This window comes from Thermobia domestica, chromosome 18 (genome assembly GCF_964235325.1).
Source record: "Thermobia domestica chromosome 18, izTheDome1.hap1.1, whole genome shotgun sequence".
In the NCBI taxonomy this organism is placed as follows: Eukaryota; Metazoa; Arthropoda; class Insecta; order Zygentoma; family Lepismatidae; genus Thermobia; species Thermobia domestica.
In genome coordinates, this window is record NC_137471.1 from 45,837,002 (window position 1) to 45,854,982 (window position 17,981).

Sequence of the window (17,981 nt, forward strand, 5' to 3'; positions counted from 1 at the left end):
GTCTCCTGCATCAGATTATCACTTGGATGAAAAATGTATCTGCTATGACAATCGTAAACGGTCATTACAATGAGTCGATCGTGATCAATGACAGTTTCCAAAACCACTTCTCTCCCGCAGCTGTGCTTATGGCGCTCTATGGTGGGTATTATCCATTACATATAGAGATGAAACCATCACGGCGCTGAACTCTATGAAAAATAAACCTCACAGTTCAAGGATCCAGCAGTGGTCCTGGTGTCCTCTTATTGCACTATGATGCAAGCCTAAGTGTTGCACAAAGGCTGTCCCATTAGTTGAAAGATGAAGCTATTCTCTTGACGCTCTTCCCACCAACTACCGCCTCTTCCATCTCGATCACTTTTAGGTGAGAAAGAATTTCTCTAATATACGGTGCAACTTGCGTTTTGAGGACTACTTCGTATTACATACTCCATATTTCTTTCACCGACTGCGTGGGAGATGGGACTTGATTCCCGACGGGAGCTCATGTGGTTTGAATCCCACGTTAAGCTATAGGTTCATGTCTCATATATAGCCTCGCTGCTGCAAGAGACACTAAACCCAAAACCCAATCAAATCAAATCAATATTTCACCAAGGAATGCAATCGTTCATTATGCGATGGCAATAGTGTGGCTGTAGCCGGAGACTGCTTTGACTTAGCAGGTTCTAGTTTCAATTTGTTTTGACCTTTGAAAATGGCTCAGATCAGTGGGACATTTCAGTCGCACCAAGCCGTAGTTAAAGAGAATTGAACCCAGAACCCCGTGCATCGAAGGCGCACGCGCTATCCACTAACCATTGGAGAGTCCATCTAAAATAAAAAGCGTTACCTGTTTGATTTAAAGTCACAGAAGTTTGCGTTTTTACATGAAGCTGTTTATACGTAACTAACTCTTAAATCTTATCGGGGCTGCCTTTGTCCAAATTTAACGGTGGGTGTTTTGTTCTAATGTAATATGACTCGAACACACTTCTTCCTACTGGTGATTACGTTTTCTTAGTAACTTGGATCTCCTTTAAGTTGTATTTGGTTATACCTAGAATATAATAGGTACTGTTAGTAAAACTGCCTGTACACTTCCTTATGTGTTGGTAATTTTAATGTTAATAGATTGATTTTCATATTTCTGTAAGATAAGAGAATTCAGTTTTTTCTTTAAGTTATATTTTATTGAGAAACATTTTAGTAGTGTACTTATACTAATCTTTGTATTTAACGTGTGACGATCCTTTATATTTTGTATTCCATTATTTTAAACCTTTTAGTTTAAGTTTTCGGTGGGCTTGACAATTCTAGACGCGTCTATTCAGTGAAAATTTGAACGTAGAGGATTGAAGATCTCACTGAAATTTAGAAGTCACACCAACCAAACGATCATTACGGTAGTTTGAGGCCTCTCGATTTCAATATTTAAACTTAATTTTGAATTAGTGTAAGTAATGGTTATTTGTTTTTCAGGTTGGGACGTACGAAATGGTGAAAAGGAGTGGCGGAATGTATGTAGTGTATGTAGGTACGTATTAGTCAGTTTACTGTGTGAAATTTACCATTATTATTTCTCTTCATTCATACTGTGTTCATACAATGTGTCTGGTTGGTAAGAAGTGAAAATCTTTTATTAACCCATAGTGACAGGATCATCCGGTTTCGTTTACCTGGAAGTTAAAATTATCGAGTTTTATTATCAGCAGATCGAGAGCACAATATTTTTAGAGCATATGCACTTCTCGTTTGTTTACGAGTGGGGAAAAAGGCGTCATTTACAGTCTGTTCAGGGTTTTTTTGCTGAATTCAAGTCTCCTGTAACCATACAGAGAAAGTTTAGGCAATAATACGAACAGGGATCCTGAGAACGTCATTACGTTATTCGGTGACATAACAATTGCTCGAAACTGGTTGTGTATGTGGAGGAGGAAAGGCAGTGGCAAGAAACCAGTGAGTTAGGAAAAAGTTGAAATCGTTCTAGAAACTTCTCAGCGATGCCCGCGCAAATCTAAGACGTATGAATACTCAGCTACAAATTCCGCGATGATGTATCACATGGTGGATATATGTTCCAGTTAGGCCATGCTTCATTACGCCCAGAATGACAGTTATCCTGAATAATCATTTCCAAAACAATTGGGTTGGAAGGGGAGGTCATACGCAGTATCCCCTGACATGACCCTGGACATATCCTTCTGTAAGAATATGTCAAGACTTATGTACCGAGTATCAGTGCTAGGGCTCGTTGCGTGAGAATCCATTATAAAGATTAAAAAGGTGGGTTTTTGTTCGGAGCGCCATTTTTTATATAGGTTATGAATGAGTGGGGTGTTGGGTTTGTATTTTGGCTGCCAAAATTTACCTTATGTGCACTACCGTTCAAGTTACCGTTTCCGAAACTAAGATAGTTTATGACTCGATACGCCACTGTATTCGATCTGGGTATGACGTTACACATGTAGAATTAAATGGAAGAACAGAAATGAGGGTGTTTTTTTTATGCTAATTAACCAAACAGCTACATGAATCCCAGGGCGTTACACGGAAGAATGAGATTTTGAAAGCGAAAGTGATTTGTTCGGGTTATGAACCAACGACCCTGTTAATTAAAGGTTTACTAATAAAAAATAAAAAAATGAAGACTGATTTTAGGGTAATGAAAATCCTATTTTCCCGTGGTATTCCAGGACTTTAGGAAAATAAGATCCCCCTAAACCGTGAGAACAAGCGAAAATTTACATATTTGACTTTTGTAGCGTATTTATATTATCACATGTTGCAATGCTGAAAAAGAATTAGACTCTTAATATTCGATGTATAGAGACGAATTAGACTGACTTTCACTTTCCATGAAAGTTGGAATAGAAGACTTTTGAAATAAGTAGACAAACATCCTGGGTTTAAATTTTTACTGAAAGTCCTGAAAATGAGTTTAATTCCGTTTGTGATAGATTGCACTAGAAATTTACTGCATTTCGTAACATGACCTATCAAACCCTTGTAGAAACATTATTATTATTATTACTGAGGTGAGGGATGCAATAAGTGGCTTGTAAAAGAAAAGTTTACAAATTTAGGTTAACAGTGAATAAAAGCTTTAATGCTTAATAATAAATGTTAAAAAAAAGTTAAGTATAACGAAAGAATAACAATGAATTTTGAAAGTATAATAACAAATGAAATAAAAAAAAGAGGGTAAGGCATAAGGCCTTAGCACCAAAACGTAATCTCGTCAAACATATTGCAATTTGTTTCCTTCTTGACCTTTGACTTGAATGAATTTCTGAATGATTTGACATACTTGAACCAGGCAATGACATAGTTCTTCGTAACAACTTTTAACTAGATTAATTTTAATTTATTATTACATACTGAGTTTTATTTTAAAATTAAGGATTTAAATATAAATAACTTATTAACCTTACATTGACCAATATTGATTGACATAATTGTACGGATTAGCAGGTAATTGCTGTTGATCAGTTGATACATCATTTTATGATTTATGAAATTAAAACAAATGTGTATAGCTTCTCTGGAATTTGCCTTTGAATACCAAAATTTAAAGCAAGTAAATTAAGCAAATTAGTGGAAGGAGTGACATAAGGAAATATAGAAGTTATGATTTTTAAAGAAAATTGATTAGAAATTTTGAAAGAAAACTGGGACTGCCTAATAAGAATAATTGAGTGATAGCTGGGTTTTGATTTTTTTTGGTAACAACTACGATTAAACTTTGGGGCCTAGCTGATGCATATTTGCATATTTAGGTATTAGCAATAAACATAGATTATATATTAATGCGAGGTTTTAGCACACATAATACATATTTTAGCACACAAAAATACTAACATACAAATATATGCATTATATATATATATATATATATATATATATATATATATATATATATATATATATATATATATAAAAATGAGATATTAACATGCATACACATAGTACCATTACTACATGAATATTATATATATATATAGATCTGAATATTATATATAGATATAATGCAAAGACGTCTGTTTAAAGGGCTTTGGGCACATTTAGTTGTTTTTTGCAGTTTTACTATGTATCAGCATTTTTTTGTGATCTGACCCGGGTTCAATTCCCGGCGGGAGCTCATGTGGTTCGGATTCCACGTTAATCAGTAGGTCCACGTCTCATATACCCTCGCTGCTGAACGGGACGCTAAACTAAAATCACCTCACCTCACCTTTTTTTGTGATCTGGTCGTTGATTGTTGTCTATGCACATAGATCTTAATCTCCCTATTGCTTAGGAGGATTAAAATAATTAGTTGATGGCGGCTTTGCTTAGTGTAACGTTTTTATGATATGTAAATAATTATTCAGTTTTCTTGAATACCATAGCCAATGGGTACTGTATCTTTAACATGACTGCCTATAAGATTTATATATTTTATTTTTCTAACAAATGCTTTTCTATTTGATTTCTCAATTTTACATTCTTTTAACTCTCATAAGAATTCTAATTGAAGTTAATTTCCATTTCACAGATACCTACTAAAAAATATTTATACATCTCATTATTTCATACTAACAAAAAATATTTACTGCAGGCTCATTCTATGTCAAATGAACCAATATCAGATTTTATGGTTGCCCTTACATCATGGATTTTCTTCATATTTTGTCTGTGGGTAGATACCTATAAGAAATGACCACAGGAATATTTGCAGATTTTTATCTCTTAAACGGACCTCAGGAAAAATAAATGAAAATCTGACATTTTCCGAGACTTCTGCCGCGGAAAAATCGACATGTAATGTTAAAAATTCTGTAACTCCCTTATTTTTCGGCCAATTGAAGTGTTTCTGGTGTCAAATTAAAGCTAATAGTCTCTACTATTTAGAACTACTGTTGAATCAGAAAAAGTGGTTCATAGAAAAGAGATACAAACTCTGAAACACAATTTGTATGATTTATTTGTGATTTTTGTAAAAAATCATATCTGCTAAATCACTGAGAACACAACCTCCACATTTTTACCTCAGATTCACCTAAATATGTATGTTCAATAGTGCAAAAATGAAAAGGGTGTTTTTTGTGGTTTGTCAGTAAGAAATTATAATGCAGGGACACGACTTATGGCACGTTATTAACATTTAACATTAACATGTTATTAACTATATAAATATTGCATTTTGTTGGAATGTTTACTACATTGGTTACATTTGGCTTGGTTGAGATGAACGCGTAACGTGCAAAAATTAATATATTGAATCATTATTTTATGAATACGGAAGGATATCATAAATATTGAAGGAAGTCAATTGCAATGACATTCTCGCTCACTCACTCCCCATCACACATACCCACGTTACTATTACTAGTGGGTCTAATGACCAGGTGCCTCACGTGAATTTCAAAAATTGCGCCGTATAGAGTGGATGGCCGCCATTTTGAAAAAGTTTGCCGCCATTTTGAAACTGTACATTGGATCACTTGATTGTTAGATACACCAAATTTTATATGTCTTTTGCTTCTATTCTCAAAATTTCAAGTCAAAATACTGAAAATTACGACCTGGAGTGTAGATGGCCGCCATTTTAAAAATCGACCGCCATTTTGAAAGTTGACATTGCTCCACTTTAATGGTACGCACAGTAAATTGTATATGTCTCATGCTTCTATTCATAAAATTTCAAGTCGAAAACCCGAAAACCGCCCTATAGCGTGGATGGCCACCATTTTGAAAATCTGGCCGCCATTTTGAAATTTTACTTCTGTTCTATTCTATAAAGCAAATTTCAAGCGTCTCACGGTTCTTACCTCAAAATTTCGTGTTAAAAGACTGGAAATTGCGCCGTAAAGAGTGGATGGCTGCCATTTTGAAATTTTACTTTTGATCACTGCCAAAATCTATACAGCAAGTTTAGGGTATCTCGTAGTCCTATCCTAAAAATTTCGTATTAAAATACCGAAAATTGCGCCCTGTAGTGTGGTACAGACAGACATACAAACAGACAGAGACAGGAAAATCCAAACGCAGATCGAGTCCAAGTAGGAGCCTCACTGACGTTCGGCAATTAGTTTTTATATATATATATATATATATATATATATATATATATATAATGTTACTGAGTGACTGTTATTTGGTATTTTGAAGTTACTCTAACAATGTTACAAATGGAACCAGGTGACCAGTGTTCGGTTTGCAGGCAGTATGAGGAATGTGAGGAAGTTCCAGACAGGAAAGTAACTTCCGTGTGTGATATGAAAGCAAGTGATGTGGAACTTATCAGACTTAGAACCAAATGTTCTGACTTGAAATTTATTTGTGATTTCCATTGAAAGTAGTATTTATCTCTTTATGAAGACAGGCAGAGAACATGCATTGATCCTTTTCAAAAGCATAAGAAAAGGGTAGTGAAAAGTTTAAAATCTGTTTTGCTGGCATTTTCCAGAAGATTTACAGATATTGAACTAATTCCTGGCACAAAATTGTGTATATCTTGCAGGAAAGCAGTGATAGCAAACAGCAGCAAATCGGACAGTGAAATCAACTTTGATTCTGATGACACTTACGAACCAGATGAATCTGTCTCAGAAAAACTTAATAAAGCGTGTGAATTACTTAACTGTTCACCACTGAGAGCTACCAAAAGAAAAGTGGACAGAAGAGGCACATACTTAACACATAAGGCTAGTCGTCTTGCTGCCAGTTTCACAGGGTTAGCAGCAAACGCTTTTGGTACTGAAGGGCCACAGTCCTGTAAGAATGAGGTGGATGAAGACAAAAAATGCAAGGATTGTGAAAGTCTGATGGAGAGACTTTGCGCGCAAAGTTTTCTGCCAGCAGTGTTGATGAGAAAGTCCAAATATTAATCCTTGTCCCTGAATCATGGAGTATCTAAGACACAGTGTCTTATTTCAATACCACTGTGTATTTAGCAAAAAAAAGCAAGGAAAACATTACAAAATATCACGAAATTTTGAGGTAAAAACCGTGAGACGCTCGAAATTTGCTTTATAGAATAGAACAGAAGTAAAATTTCAAAATGGCGGCCAGATTTTCAAAATGGTGGCCATCCACGCTATAGGGCGGTTTTCGGGTTTTCGACTTGAAATTTTATGAATAGAAGCATGAGACATATACAATTTACTGTGCGTACCATTAAAGTGGAGCAATGTCAACTTTCAAAATGGCGGTCGATTTTTAAAATGGCGGCCATCTACACTCCAGGTCGTAATTTTCAGTATTTTGACTTGAAATTTTGAGAATAGAAGCAAAAGACATATAAAATTTGGTGTATCTAACAATCAAGTGATCCAATGTACAGTTTCAAAATGGCGGCAAACTTTTTCAAAATGGCGGCCATCCACTCTATACGGCGCAATTTTTGAAATTCACGTGAGGCACCTGGTCATTAGACCCACTAGTAATAGTAACGTGGGTATGTGTGATGGGGAGTGAGTGAGCGAGAATGTCATTGCAATTGACTTCCTTCAATATTTATGATATCCTTCCGTATTCATAAAATAATGATTCAATATATTAATTTTTGCACGTTACGCGTTCATCTCAACCAAGCCAAATGTAACCAATGTAGTAAACATTCCAACAAAATGCAATATTTATATAGTTAATAACATGTTAATGTTAAATGTTAATAACGTGCCATAAGTCGTGTCCCTGCATTATAATTTCTTACTGACAAACCACAAAAAACACCCTTTTCATTTTTGCACTATTGAACATACATATTTAGGTGAATCTGAGGTAAAAATGTGGAGGTTGTGTTTTCAGTGATTTAGCAGATATGATTTTTTACAAAAATCACAAATAAATCATACAAATTGTGTTTCAGAGTCTGTATCTCTTTTCTATGAACCACTTTTTCTGATTCAACAGTAGTTCTGAATAGTAGAGACTATTAGCTTTAATTTGACACCAGAAACACTTCAATTGGCCGAAAAATAAGGGAGTTACAGAATTTTTAACATTACATGTCGATTTTTCCGCGGCAGAAGTCTCGGAAAATGCCAGATTTTCATTTATTTTTCCTGAGGTCCGTTTAAAAGATAAAAATCTGCAAATATTCCTGTGGTCATTTCTCATGGGTATCTTCCCAAAGAAAAAATATGAAGAAAATCCATGACATAAGGGCAAATGGCATTGGTTCATTTCACATGGAATTTGCCTGCATGGCTTTATGTATTATACACACAAGGAATGCTTGACCATAATATGCTTTGGACATTTTACATAATTTGACATAAAAAGAAATAAAATCATAGCTTGAATGCTGGCGTTACTTGTTTTTAACTAACATTACATAATTAATATTAGAAAGTGTGTTTGGAGTTTTTTTTTAATATATTTTAACAATTACATTTGATTAGTTTTTCTTTATAAACTTTTCTTAAGCTTCATCTTGCAGAAGCAATTTATTAAAAGATTTTTTTAAGTCAACAAGAGAAAAGTAGAGGTTTTCAATATTATTCAGAATCGCTATAGTTTCTCTAGAGCTAAAAGAAAAATACTTTTAAAACTGAAGATATTGCTTATTTGTGTCCAATGTCCGAAATAGAATACTAATTTCGAAGTGATGAAAGCAAAGTTAACGTCTTTCAAAATATTGGTTATTCTGGCACTAGTGTTTGCGCAGCAACGTTTTGCATTTTTATTTAAGAATGAAAATTTGCTTTTCAACACCAGAAAATAAAATAGGTTGGTCCTAGTTTTCGCCGCCGCTGCTAGTTTTACCACACACACAGAAGTCTTTGTGGTTTCTGGGTTGATGACCCTTTGACGACACTTCCGGATGCTGGATTGCCGCTAAGGAGAATTGTTAAACCTTCATTTCTATCTGCATGAGGAGACGAACCTTGGACCTTCCTTCCTCACTGTCGGGATCCACTTGGCACTTTTTCTTTCTTAGCTATGCGTGTGCGAACTAGAGCACTCCTTGTCACCACACTTCACTAACATCATTTTGTTATCGCGGGTGTGTGTGTGTGTTACAGAAAATGTTTTTCAAAAGTGTTTATGAATTTAAGTTTCGCACATGAGCCATGATTTTGTTACTGTTTTAATATTGTGATTACTGGGTTTCGATAGGATGTAATGAGAGAGTTAATAAGTTTAGTTTCTTTAAACTTCAAATGCAATATGTAATGTACAAAAATATGTAAATAACTTGATTTTTGTTACATGTTTGTGGCTCGCTAAAGAAAGCGATGAGTAAGTAGTGTTTTAATCAGTCCACATTGTGGCGTTTGGACCATAGATGTTCATTTTACTCCTACCTCACTCACCCTCGCCTTCGCAGTGGCAGTTGGCTTTCTACCTCGTTCACCATCACCCTCGCCCTCGTGGTGGAAACTTGTCCTCGCCCTCGCGAAGGGAGTTAGTTGTTCATCACCCTCGCGCACCCTTGCTCTCGCAGTGAAAGTTGTCCCTCGCCCTCGCGAAGGAAGTTGTCCATCACCCTCGCGCACCTCGTCCTCGCAGTGAAAATTGGCCCTCGCCCTCGTTCACCCTCGCCTCGCGAGGATGGTTGACCATCGCCCTCGCTCGCTCTCGTACTGGAAACATCTCGCCCTGGCTGTGGCAGTTGACCCTCGCCCTCGTTCACCCTCGTCCTCGCGAAGGGAGTTGTCTATTGCTCTCGCTCACCCTCACCCTCACATCATTGAGGGTGAGGAAGCCCTCGCGAGGATCAGATTCTCAATTTTCCAGCCTATTTGCTGAATTATTTCCTTATCATACGTCTTAAACAAAGAAAACTAAACATACCATCGTATAACTTACTCCGGATCACTTAAAATGGAACAAATCATTGACTAATCCACGCTTAATATTACCATGAATATGTTCAGATAAAATTTGAATAGTTTCCTTTACATCTTTCGGTGCAAACTAGTGTTACCCATGAGCGAGACGAGAAATAAGGTTTGTCTCTCGTCTTGTAAATTTTATAGAAGTCTCGTCTCGTCTCAATTCTCGGAACCTTCTTTACTGTCTCGATTCTCGACGACTCACTTCTCGTCTCATTCTGTAAATTTATGTACAAAATGTATTCCCTTATATAGAAGTTCTCAGAAACCTTCTGCGTCACAAGAGGCGTAAGAAGGGTGTATATAACAGCATTTAAACCATATTTATTATTGGAATATATTGTGTAATAATTTGAGTATCTTTAAACGTTCATAAATGCTCTTCATTGTGAGCCGTACAATCACTTTTATCAATTTATAGGTTTTACGTACGTATCATTTAGCACTAAAATAGTGTTTGAGACCTAAGACTTAGGTGAACTAGTGTTGCTCATGAGTCTCGAAAAATTCTCGTTTTGTCTCGTAGTGCAAATTACAAGACTGATAAAGGTGATGAGATTTAAAAAATGTTGTTTTCAATGTATTGTTTCTTATAATTATTAACATATAAGGAGATATATAAGATTTACGTAAAAGATTGAGTTGGTTATTTGCACGAGATTATTTTGGTGAATTTCGTTTACAATTCCAGCAATAACACCCTTTGTAATATGTGGTATATATTTCGTATGTGCAAAAATCATTGACCAATTTTTAATGTTACTTTTGTGTGTAGAAGTTAGTTTCTATTTTTACTAAGGTGATGAGCAAGATACCTCTACTAAATTCAAAGAAATCTCTGCGTCAGCACAGGACGAAGTGTCGTGTGCCCCTTCCCCTAGCGACACCATATTGCGGCACCTTCAGATCATCGGAGAAACATTTCACCGCCCCCCCTCCCCTTCCAGGAGCCCGTCGTGAAACCAACCCTGAATTCCAGTCCTAGATTATCTGTAGGCGTTATACCTGCAGATAAAAATTTTTCTTCGGGTACCGTAAATTGAAGGTTCGTTCTGACGTCTTTTCCGAGAAATGCGTATTGGTTGGTGAGTAGGTAATATTGTCTATTGTCTAATAATAACAATAAAAAAGTTAGGAACATGTGTCCGATCGAACTTTATTACTACTGCATAAGAACTAATTAAGAAATTATCATATTTAATGTATTTTAGCAGGACAATATGTCTTCAAAAACACAATCAAAAGTAGAGGCTGTTCCTGAGGGAAGTCATATAGTTAAAAATTTAAAGCTTTCTTGCTGCAAAGTAAGGAGGAAAAAGTAATCAAATAGACTCAGAAGCTGCAGGGCTTGATTGGGAACACTATTGCGGGACCCTAGGTTCATGTGAGTGTGTGTAGGTGTGTGTGTGTCTCTGAGCATATAAAACTTGTTTTTGGGTGGGGGAAGAGAAGAAAAAAAAAAAAACAAAGAAATCGCGCTTAGGCTATACTATCCAGGTGTTCATGGATGTATCATATCACTTAATATCTATTTTTACAACAGAAGTTGGAAACGTAAAGAAATCATGCTCAATCAACTTCAGAATATATTGCTTGTTTCTAGAAACTTAATACAAGCTATTCACTTAATACTTAAGCGCGAGCCCGAACGTGAGCCCAGTTGAGAGAAGTGAGCGCGAGCCCGAGCGAGCAAGTGCAAAATGGCCATCTATGAACAAAAGTCATTCCATCAAGTCTTTTTACATCTGATCTGGTGCATTCTGTTGGTTCTCTCACTGATTGTGTTTGTTCAAATATCAGCGCTCTTAAGATTATGTCATTTACTATTGAATGACGTGCTGTCTTTCAGTACTCTTTAAACATGACAGTGTAGACACTTTATCTAAAAAGTCTCTAGCACAAGGAGGGCAAAAATGAGGTACACTCGTTTCTAAACGTAGCGCTATTTCTATCCGGAAACTTTCATGAGAAACATGCAAATATTATATTCATTTGCATTATATTTTTAATAATTATGTAGAAGTACACAAGAGAAATTGCCTACTGCAATTAAATGAAAGGAAGAATATGACCAATCTATAATCTTGCTATGACATCAACTTTTCATCTAGGGGACATGGCAGATGTTATTTTAAATATTATAATCCTCCAAAAATGGTCAAACAGCAAATTCAAAATAGTTGTTGTTAAGGAAGCTTGTCCTTCTTCCTCACGTCGCCCTCGCGCACCCTCGCAGTGACAGTTGGTCCTCGCCCTCGCGAAGGGAGTTGTTCATCGCCCTCGCCCTCGTGCTGAAGACCTGTCCTCGCCCTCGCGAAGGGAGTTCTACATCGCCCTCGCTCGCCCTCGTGTTGGGAATTTCTCGCCCTCGCACACCCTCGCCATCGCTGTCGAAACTTGTTTTCGTCTTCGCGCACCCTCGCCCTCGCAGTGACATTTGGCCCTCGCTTCATTGTGGGCGAAGGAATTTGAGGGTGAGGATGCCCTCAAGAGGGTGAACATCTCTGGTTTGGACGCTGCGGCTTTGAGCTTACTTCGCCTGCCATAATTGTGACTATTAACTTAAGTGTGTTTATAATTATGTGGTGTATGGCTGATGTGTGTTTGGCAAGTAGTGTTTTACACCCTAGATAAGTTGAGACTGTCGTGAGATTTTTAGTTACTAATTTTACTGGTAATTTGAATCTGCCTATAACCTATTTTCAGAATTTTTCTTCTCTTTGATTTGTTCAGTGGTTTTTGCTTTCGTTTTGGATTTTAATTAAGGTATACGCACATTAACGGTGATGGAGCGTTTGTTTTCCGAAAAACGCGATTTTTTAACATCTTACAAGTTGCGTCTATTTTTTTTTTTTTAAATATCGGCGACGTTCTTTTTTAGAGGTCTCAGAGGTGTAAAAAGTCTATCTCATCTTGGTTTGGAGACGAACCGTCTGAAACATGCTCTTAGCAAATTTTCAGGAATTATCTTCCATACAATGTTTATTCAATTTCTGCAGAATCTTGCTTTTAATACCATAATGTTAAAAGCTTTGTAACTTTTTTTTTTTTTTTAACTGTCCTCTGTGTGTGGGCGTCTGAGAAAAGAGCACACGGCAGTTCGGGCAGGTAGATATTTGTACCTCAAGGTAACAAAAGGCAGCGTTTCCGTTTATGAAAGGAAGAGTACCAAAATGAAAAGGCTTTTAATACTTGAAGAAAAAGGAAAATAAAGAATACTGTAATCCTGATTGCTTTGAGTCTCTTTTTTTTTTAAAAATACATACACAAAAAATTTTAAATGATATTCACTCAACTACTGTGTGCGCTATCCAAAAAATACATGTTTCAGAATCCTAAGGTACTCATGAAGCAATTTTTATAAAGGGAGTTTAGCTACGGGCATATAATTTGAAGTATTTTCTAACTACCTTTATAAAAATTATTGCGGAAGTACCTCAGGATTCTGAAACTTGGATAGGACACATACGAGGGCTCGTACTATACCCTGGCCGGCAAATGATGATTTCTGACAGCCCAGCTCGCGAGGACGACGAGGAGTGCGGTGTTGCCATGTGCTTGTCGCACAAGGGGAGAATCGTCTGCTTCCTCGTTGAGGGTGGAAGGGAGTGAGTGAAAGTTTGGCAATGTGCGGTGGTTACCATGGAGACGCGACAGGTTCTGAACCTAAGGTTGGTTCACCTGCTGTCGTCTGCTCGCTCTCTGTGGCCTTGTACAAAGCTGTCAGAAATCATCGTTCACCGGCAGGGTATAGTTTCTAATTGAAGTCTTGACGCGACTACGGTAGATCTCATAGTTTTGGAGCTATGGTCCTTTAAAGTTCATTTTTTCGTTTTCGGCAGCCAGCTTCCAACTCCGAATGGAAGCACTTGTGCAGCCAGGATGGTCTATACTTTTTGTCTTATCCTGGTGTCAGGAATCACCTCCCAACGTTGTCGTTGTTTTGAAACACCCTATATATATATATATATATATATATATATATATATATATATATATATAGGTACATTTTTGATCGGATAGAGGGTGAATCGTGTACAATAAAGTAACTTTATTGAGTTTTTTTTTTTCAACGCGAGTGAGGACCAATATATTTTCTGTTACATTGTTGTTTAACCTACAATAGATAGTTGAAAAAATGTAACACGACTAGATAGAGCAGGTCTGAGAGACCAAAGAGTAAGAAGAGAGAAATTCAATTTTAATAACGTTGCAACATATTTAACGCAACGCACTTCTCTGTTTCCTTAACATCAAAATAATCATCTGAAAAGTTAACATTTATCTGTTGGATCGCTGTCTTTTAACTAAGTTTTGCTCTGATAACTGTCAACACAGGCAGACAGACGGACGGACATATTCGTTCTCTGAGACTTACCAGGGTGTCTATCGGTCACGAAAGTCACGAAACGGTCATGAAAGTCACGAAAAAGTCACGGAATTTAGCTTTTGGGTCACGATTTTTTATTTTTTATTTTTTTTTAACTGTGCAAATGTAAGTACAGATTTGAAAATTTTGTTCTATAGAACATCAAACTTCAACACCAAAAATGTCTAAGGTCGGCTTTAGACGCTACCAAATCACAAGCAAAGTACGTCTGTATCGCATGGATGAAAATTCGGCCTAATTCGCACCCAAATTCGCTCTTGAAAATGGTAGGAAATTTTATGATTTGGTAAAGAAAAGGTCACGAAAAAGTCACGAAATTTCATTGTGGAATTTTAGTAGACACCCTGCTTATCGTGCTTATCCTTGACATAGTTAAGGGGCGGGCAGAGGAAATTCTGAAGAGCCGTAAGAATTTAACCGGAAGTATATATCCGTTCTATAACTTTCCATACCCCCAGCGCAGTTATGGGATGGGTAGAGCAAATTCTGAAGAACCTTAAGAATTTGAACTGACGAACGGACGAACATATTCGTTTTAAAAGACTTTCCTACTTATGCATAGCATAGTTATGGGATGGGTAGAGGAAATTCTGAAGAGCTTTAAGAATTTGAACCACACTACATATGAGTTCTACCGTGCGAAACAAAAACTAGGGTAAATGTTAAGCTGGTATTCCGTGAAACATGTGACAGAAACTTTAGGGATAGTGTATCATACTAGCAGGTTCGAATCTTTATTCTGTTTTATCGTATGTTTCTTTCCAGGAAACTTCCACAATATTTCAGTCCGTTTTATTACTTATTTTTTCTAGGTGCATTCATCATAGCTATTCTAACGTTCATTCGAAGTATTTATTACTGCACGATGAAGGTGAGCCTAATCGATGGTCCGATCTAAAGGAGGACAGGATCAAGTGCCATTTTTCTTGTGAAGAAGATGCATTCCTGAGTGATGGCATGTGAATATATAAAGGGCTGTGTAAAAGTATATATAAATGACTGAATAAAAGAACTGTTAAATGATTTATCATTTCCTTTCATGTCAGAGAAATGGATGTCTTTATCATGATAAATCAATTTTTTTTCTCAATCTCGAGCAACTACACTATGAATGAATAAAATGAACAATTGTTTCCGAGTGCATTAAGTGTAGGTGGATTTGAGCCACGTCCTTTTATAGCTAGTATAGTTGTGTGTTGATTGATTCCTTTTTTTTAAGTAGCGAATGCGAAAAGCGGGCGTTGATATATACATATATATGCATATTGGAAGTCCCAACAGTCAGTGTTTAGCCTTATAACTGAATTCATTGTCCAAAAGAAATATGTATAAAGTTTGTTAGCCAAGTGCTGTGCTGTATTGTTGATATTAAAATCAGATGTTGCAGTTTGAACACTGGCAAACTGTTTTTATATGTCTTTTACGTGTAATGCTGTGTTCAAAGTGTGTCCTATATGTTACAACGGAATTTAGAGAAGTTTCTGTAATTATTCCTTTCAGAAAAGCAGAAATAGGATCCACTTTTTGGGCATGCACTCTCTCTCTTTGGTTAGTGATAAGTTTAAGCAAATGTGCTTTCCAACGTGGTGCCAATATGCCTTCTGACAGTGGTAGAAGCAGTACAAAGGTACCACTCTTAAGGATCTGCCATTAGTTTTATGAGAGATTTGTCACAAAAATTGTTAATTGGTCTAAGTCTCGTAAATGTAATTTCTTCTAGAGATGTCAACGTGGTAATCGAAAAGAGGCCTAGGATTGCTGTCTTCGTGTTGATATCGTTGGTAACCAGCCCAAACCAATCAAACCAGGGCATTGTCATGCAGTGGGAAATGACAGTATTTAATAGGTATGCGTGTGCTAGTAGTTGTAAATAACCGACGAATAAGTGATGTACCGTGGCTTGCCCAAATTCTAATCGTTTCCCTCCACTAAAAACACGCAATAACAACGTGTAGCCGATAGTTTTCTCTCTCCCTCTCTCTCTTTCTCTCTAGCGCGGCAATTTCGTCAACTTAAAGTCATGCGAACGTTAGTTCAGAAGTTAAAAAGCTGAATACTGATAGTTGGGCCATGCAGCATATTCATAATGTGTATATGAATGCTTATATAAGCAAGCAGGCAAGCTGATGAAAAAGTCATAATTCCAAAGATGCTACTAAATGAAAAGAAAGTATATCAGGGAGTAAGTAATGGTTATATTTGTTGAATCTTCGGTAATAAATTCAAAGTGTAAATGTTAACTTTTCCATGTACAGATTATATATATATTATACATATATATAGGAGCGTGAATAATCAATTTTGCTACCGGACTATGATCAAGTTTATTATTTTAGTTAATAAGACATACCTGGTCTACATTACCTAACATGAAATGGAAAAATGTAGTTGTTCTTCTTTCCTCTATAATAATAATTCTTTGGTTTTTAAGCTGTGTATATTTATAAATTATATTGGTCATTCTATTTCAGTATATATTTAAAAAATGTTAGATACGTAGTTCTTTACAAAATTATTGCACGATTGGTCTTTATTTATTGTATAAAAATAAGTGTAGGTGAATTGTACAGTTGATTACTTCTGATTTCGTAATCAGATCTGAATAAATTTCATATTTGTAAATATTTCCAAGAAAAATATTACGAATTCTTTTAAATAATTAAAAAGAAGAAAAAAAAACATTCCTGTACTATATCAGTTATCTTAATCAGAAAAATCAGAAAGCTATTAATCTTTCTTCTTCTTCTTTCTTTTGTAATATTTTCGCAGTGGGTGTAGTAATTATAGGTCTTTGCTTTATGTAAAGTACTCTTCGTATTTTTTTTCTTTTTTTTTACTGAATATGTTTCACCTTTGAGTATGTTTATACAAAACCTGGTACATCTTCATATGTCACGTGATAAAAATGCCAGAATTTTAGATACCTAAAATGTTTTGTTAATTGCTCTTGTGTAATAATAAATCATTAGAAATATATCTTAATTATGTTTTGTTTTGATTACAAAGCAACGTACACTTTTGTTCACAAAAACCTAGACTGCCTTCAAGAGGCTTAAGTCCAATAAGTTGAACCTAGATCCTTACGTCCTTTGAGTTTAGTTACAACGGAAATATGTTTTCCCCTTCATTCTGTTACGGAGCAGTATGCGTATTCTTTATAAAAATAAACCATCTGGACATTGCTGCCAAGTAAATTTTAAAAGTGGCATGTAGAAAAAAACGTAAAATATGACAAAAAAAAAGATGAGTGAAAAACTGGCATACTGCATGATTCTTCAAGGCTGTAGTACACCGGCAACAGAAAAGTAACAGAAACAAACGGAGGGGAGTCAATTCTGCGTTCTTGGTGTCGTGGATAGCGTCGTGAAGCTGTATTCCACCGTTCATTTTGGCATGGATTCGAATCCTGTCTACAAAAAGTACTTTATTATGTTTATAAAGAATTGGCATTTTATTGACAACGAACATCCATGTATGAATGTAAGGAATTTATATAACAGCTATATAATATAGTAGAATAGAACATACTGCGGTTATGCTATGAGTTATCTATGATCTACATAGGACGAGACGTATGCAAGAGGTGTCATAGCAATAACCAACACTTTCTTAATGATCTAGACATCGATAAGTTTGTACACCAATAAATTCGTGATTAATCATTTCGGTTGAAAATAAAAGAATAAGATTTATGGGGAATGTTTTAATGTGTGTAATATTGATCAGTAGTGTCCATTTGAAACTTCCTAAGCACTGACTCATGATTAGGCATTAACAAATAT

The 17,981-nt window shown here is 36.0% G+C and overlaps 1 protein-coding gene across 1 annotated transcript in view; it reads left to right on the forward strand.

Annotated features, from left to right (window-relative positions):
* LOC145675585 (type 1 phosphatidylinositol 4,5-bisphosphate 4-phosphatase) overlaps nucleotides 1-17,181 on the forward strand; it is a 60,760-nt gene extending 43,579 nt beyond the window's left edge. Inside the window, exons 6-7 of the mRNA XM_081746112.1 lie at nucleotides 1,465-1,519; nucleotides 15,012-17,181. Coding sequence (XP_081602238.1) covers nucleotides 1,465-1,519; nucleotides 15,012-15,097 — 141 coding nt within the window. The 3' untranslated portion in view covers nucleotides 15,098-17,181. The remainder of the gene's footprint in view (nucleotides 1-1,464; nucleotides 1,520-15,011) is intronic.
* The last annotated feature ends 800 nt before the right edge of the window (nucleotides 17,182-17,981 follow it).